The sequence below is a fragment of the Manduca sexta genome, unplaced genomic scaffold (assembly GCF_014839805.1).
Source record: "Manduca sexta isolate Smith_Timp_Sample1 unplaced genomic scaffold, JHU_Msex_v1.0 HiC_scaffold_2584, whole genome shotgun sequence".
In the NCBI taxonomy this organism is placed as follows: Eukaryota; Metazoa; Arthropoda; class Insecta; order Lepidoptera; family Sphingidae; genus Manduca; species Manduca sexta.
Window position 1 is genome coordinate 15,026 of NW_023593563.1, and position 5,526 is coordinate 20,551.

The 5,526-nt window shown below is 38.5% G+C and overlaps 1 protein-coding gene across 1 annotated transcript; it reads right to left on the reverse strand.

Annotated features, from left to right (window-relative positions):
* Positions 1-632: 632 nt before the first annotated feature.
* On the reverse strand, positions 633-5,188 carry LOC115446220 (the record flags this gene model as incomplete). The annotated part of the gene is made up of 6 exons (XM_037446115.1): positions 633-759; positions 1,416-1,527; positions 2,479-3,483; positions 3,519-3,969; positions 4,083-4,283; positions 5,014-5,188. Coding segments are annotated over 6 exons (2,071 nt in total), but the record flags the coding sequence as incomplete, so codon positions are not given.
* Between the last annotated feature and the right edge of the window lie 338 nt (positions 5,189-5,526).

Sequence of the window (5,526 nt, forward strand, 5' to 3'; positions counted from 1 at the left end):
TTATACACGAAAATCATTGAATGTGCACCGTCTTTAGCTTACCTAAGAGATAAATTGAGCTGTCATTACATGGGACTAAAGGTGCGCGCACATGAAGACAGGCCGCGTCGCGTCGCTTTAATCATTCGCGTGTTTATGAATCATTGTCCTATGGCAGATTCGACACTTTTACTGTTTCTTATATTGGTCTATTATTAGTCCATACACTTACTGTGATATGAGATTTTTTTATACTGACATAGCAAAGTGATCTTACTGCACCCGATGGTAAGTGAAGTGGGAGTCCAATAGAATATCAACTGAAGAGAGATGATTAGCCCTCGACAGTCGATGCAATTATGCCGTTTTGTTGGTACAAATATGCCGGGTTTTAACACCTTGTGTACGGTGGTCGCTATCCGGGCAGATATTAAATATACCCTACAACTGGCAAAGCATTTAAAGTGTCAACGTTGTAAAGCTATATTATAAATTTAATTCAAAGATATTTTTGATAGAGGTAGATGTACAACGATTGACCAGTTTTTTTGATCTTTGGTTACTAACATTTTCACTCGACGCAAAAGACTTGCTACGCGAAGCGATGCCTGAATGTACGCAAACCCTAAACTAAAAGTGATGTTAGATTAAGTCTATGGTATGTTGGAATAGTTAGCGAGGTCCTTCCCGTTCTTGTACATCGAAGTGATGATGGGGTCGATGTTGTGGTACTCTTTGCCGGAGCGTGGCCGCAGCGTGTTTGTTGGCTGACGGCTCATCCTGTTGAAGATATAAAAATAGAACTAAATTATTTCGGTCACAATTATGCAAAAAAATTATAAATATCACAGTTACTGATTTAATGAATTTTCTTAAGGGATGATTTTATCATTACATCATCATTTTTCTGTATATGTTACTGCTTATTACTATTGTTACTATTTATCTTTACAAACCTATTAAAATCTTTAGTACTTAAAATGAATTATACGATTTTTTACTGCCTCGGTGGCGTAGTTGTACTGCATGCACGGTACGGCAGCGCACTGAGGTCCTGGGTTCGAATCCCGGGTCGGGCAAAGTGATATTTGGGTTTTTGTGCTCAGTATCAGCCCGGAGTCTGGAATTTGTGCCCGATATGGCGATAGGCTCGCCCCCTATCACATTATGGGACGGAAAACACTTGGCGAAAAGTGGGTGCCATGGTTGCGCCTCTGCATACCCCTTCGGGGATAAAATGCGTGATGTTGTGTGTGTGTGTGATTTTTTACTAAATCATAAAAGTGCTGAAAACGAATAGAGGTATGATAATAATAATAATATCAGCCCTATATAATATACTGTCCCACTGCTGGACACAGGCCTCCTCTACTACTGAGAGGTATAGAGTTATAATTGTTGGAAATTATAAAAAGGTCTGAGAAAATATACATTACCTGAGTCCCATAGGCGTATCGGAGGAGGAGTGCGATGACGTCAGAGACAGCGTTTCGATGTAGTCGGACATGTCGCTCGTGCCACTCGACGTGCTGTGAGTGTCCATTACACCTGTGATCGAGAGCTCATTAGTATTGCCAATTAGATCGTAATGAACTATATTAATGGGGTAAAGTATACTTCACATGCATCTGGAATGTATATACACTCAGTAGATATTATACTACAGAAAGATACACAATATTTTTTTGTTACGATTTAGTGTGTTGTATGCTCTCTATTATAACCAACTAGTACATTATAAGCTATGTAATCTTATTTTATAGGACAGTAATAAATAGTAAAAGTAAAAGTTTTCTTGAATTTTATACCAGAACTTTCGTTTTATTATATTTTTATGAATGTAATCTGTAGGTTGTTTGTTAAGCTGTCAAGACTTTTTTATCACCCCCTTTTTGGATTTTAATCAAATGTCTTCTCCAATAAACTTCGGGGAAAACTAATTTATAAACTAGTTGATAGTGTAATGCCGACATTTCAGGCATCCCATAGATACTCCGCTGGGGCTTAACACCTAAAGCTATTTGACCATCCGGGACTAAACATACGAGTTCAGTCAGATGCACGCAGAGAATCGCCTCCTATCTACAGTTGCTGCTCAGACGGGCTCAATTGAAAGCCGTGCGTATTACATACCAAAATACGGCGCCATTAAATGGCTACTGTATAGAATTTAGGGTCTATTGGGACGCGTAGACGCAACTACAATACGATGCGGTCGGGAATTGAGTACTTTAAAATATGAGTGTAGGAAACCGCGTACAGAGAAAAGCGTATCAGAAGCAAGCGATGTTGGTGCTTATAAAATACGCTGCAAAGGTCTATTGAGTGAAATGTTTCTTGTCCGCAATTGGCGTAAATGAAATTTCATCTTGTTTTTTCTGGTAGCCAATACGTGATGTGCGTACGTGGGCGCTGTGTAGGATTACGAGTTAGGACTTTGCATCTGATTATCATGCGTGTATTTTTCCCATATATAACTAAATGATACACTGCACTGACCTTTAAACTGTTTCGGGGGTAACACGGGAACCTCTGCTTCGGCAGACGAAGACTTGGCAGGAACATTTGTTTTGTGCACTTGCATGGACAGATCCCGCAATGGATCTGAAGATTTTGACTTCCGAGGCAGTGAGGAGTGTACGCAACCAGACAAGTTGCCTCTCATCCTCTTCTGCATCATATAGTGGTATCGAGATTGTCCAGATGTTAATGGCATTTCAAACTCATTGAATTCCCCAACGCCATGCTTTAAAGAACAACTTGAAACACCAGAATCATTTGAACTTGAAGAGTCTCTATTCCCACCTTTGCATGGAACACTTGACGATCTTTTAATTTGAGCATTATCCATGTGTTTGTTCCGTAAGTGTGGTGTCTCTTTTGAAAGGCTCTCCTCAGTTTTATTTTCAGATCCTGAGGATTTGCAGCACTCGTAACATTCCCTGTCATTTTCACAGGGCGAAGAGGATCTTCTATTTTCGATAGCCAGATTCCTTAGAGTTTCTAATGATGAAGAAGTGGCGTGACTTCCAATGCTACTATCAAATTCTTTCAAATCTTCTAAAAGTCTAGCAGAGTCTACCGAACTCGACCTCTTTTGCAGTGTCTCGTTGTTTATGCCTAAAGCGTGCGATCTATCACTTCCGTTAAGAGTGGGAATGCTTAATGATTTTTCTATTTCTACTCTATGGACTTTGTGCATTGGATGTTTCAGGCTAAGAGACCAGTTAGGATTTGGCGACATCGGTGTATAGCCTGGATTTGGACCTATGGCCTTACAATACTCTTGTTTGGCGTCATTCGCAGGTTCCATCAGTAAATATTCATCGCTTTTGTTTTTCTTTGCATCTTGATTTTGCCCAAGCTGTGTATGTCCGCATTTTGTGCAAAGTTTTTTCTTTGGTAAAGTAGTGACGGCAATGTCTAAGTTAGCACTCAAGGCATCTAATTCACTTTGTGTCACTCCTGCTTTTCTGAGTAAATCTTTGGCATTCTCGTAGTATTCTAAAGAAAGTGCAAATTCAGATTTTCATAATTACCGTAATGGTCTTCACCTTCTTTCTCATCTTTAGGAGTAATATTCTGGTAATTTATAAACTGTGGGTCACTGGTAGATTCTTGAGGGTCTTTATCTGTAACAGCGCTCTGTCTATTTGTTTTTCTCGATACGTCTACGGTGGCATATAATGCTGTATCGTCTTTTACGTTTGTAGTGACTTCAACATTAATTTCGTTTCGTTTACAGTATGGAAGACTGATTAAATTATTTGCCCAATTAGTTACTTTTTGACATGGACATTCGACTGGTTGTAGATTTTCATCGCATTCTACAATGACGGGTTTTTTTCTTGAACCGAATTTTAGTATGCAGCCGCAGTTTTTCTTCAGAACTAGGTTATCTGGTGTAGAAGTTTTAGTTACTTGGAATAGGTCTTCAGCTAGGGCTTGCTTTATTCTTTTAGGAGTATCATAGTATTCGGAGTTATCTACCTAAAAGTTACAAGCAAATTTTTACTTAAGGGTGATCGTTAAAAGTATAAAATATCGGTGCTTTTTAGTTCAATGAATCAAAATACTAATTATCTACGGTACGTTATACTTACCTCTACATGTGAGACTTTAGGAACATCATAATTTTCATAGGGACCGACTTTCGGGTTATTTACAACATGGTTATCATTCATACAGCTGCAGCTTTGTGGGGGAGGAGGTGCTATTGGCTTCTTTTGCTCCATATGAGCTGGTTTGGGTGGCCGTACCGGTGGTCTTTCACAGTGACAGGCGTCTATAGTTTTGTTATAGCTCTTGGAGTTAAATATTCAGTACTGTTTGATGAATTATCGGAGTTGCTTTCTGGAACAGCTTCCATTGTCCAAGCTGGGTTAAAGGTAGTGCCAGGAGTTAGAGCTACTGTTGAAGATCGAGAAATCGCACCAAGCTTTGTGAGACAATTGTAGCAGCGTTCTAAAGTGACATGATCTGCTCCGCTCCAAGGCGGTTTTCAATATCCATTTCGGTGGAGCATCTAAAATCGTTGTTATCGTAATTTCGTCTTTCGTCCGATGGCCAGTAGGATGATGATCCCCCGCAGTCTTCTCCAAAGAAGTTTTCCTCATATAAACCGCTAGATGTATCCGGAATTGATGGATCAAATGTGTTAAAGTCAGACATGCGTGTGTTGGGTCTTGTCTTGCTCCCTTTGTAAGAAAAAAAAATGTTGAATGTTATTGCGTACGATAATTACTGTATATTTCATAAGTAACATAGAAAGTCTATTATTATTTATCTTCGTAACTTCTTTTTTAACATATACATATTATCCAGAAAGTTAAATTGTGTGTAGGATTAAACAACTCATTTTCTATCTAAAAATTGAGGTTGACTGAAATTTATGTTTATGAGCAGTTGTTTATCATTACCAAAGTGGTTATCTCGCATTCATTTGTATACGAAATATTTAATGAGCCATTTTCCAAACACATTAGTTTAATAACTCGATATAATGTAAACAAATGTATTGATATTAAATATTACCAATACTTTTTCGTGACATCGGTGTTCTCTGTAAAGAAAGGTTCCTTGAGCGGCGAGGTCGAATGAATCGGTGATGTCTTGAGCTTGATCCGTGATGAGCATGTGCAGACCTTCGCCTTTGCCGCAGTGAGAACCTCCTTCGAAACAGAACCGTCCCTCTACCACGCCGTAGCGCCTGAAAATAGGGTTGAATATTTGATATAGTCTATCATATCAACCAACAGTATTATTCCCAAAACGAAGAAAATACTCTTAATTGAGCATGTCAATTACTATTGTAAATTAGTTTAAATAATTTTTAGTTTTTTAAGGATATTAAGTATTCTCAGCTCGTTGTTGCCATTATATACCATCCTGATATAATAAGTTTACATCATTTGCACGTCCTTCAAAATAAATGTTTAGCCTCATATTATTATTAATTACTTACTCCTACAAAGTCTAGAGTAATTCAGACTCAGTCTAGTGTTCACATGCCCACAAGCGGTTCGACTTAATAGTTATAAGCAACGA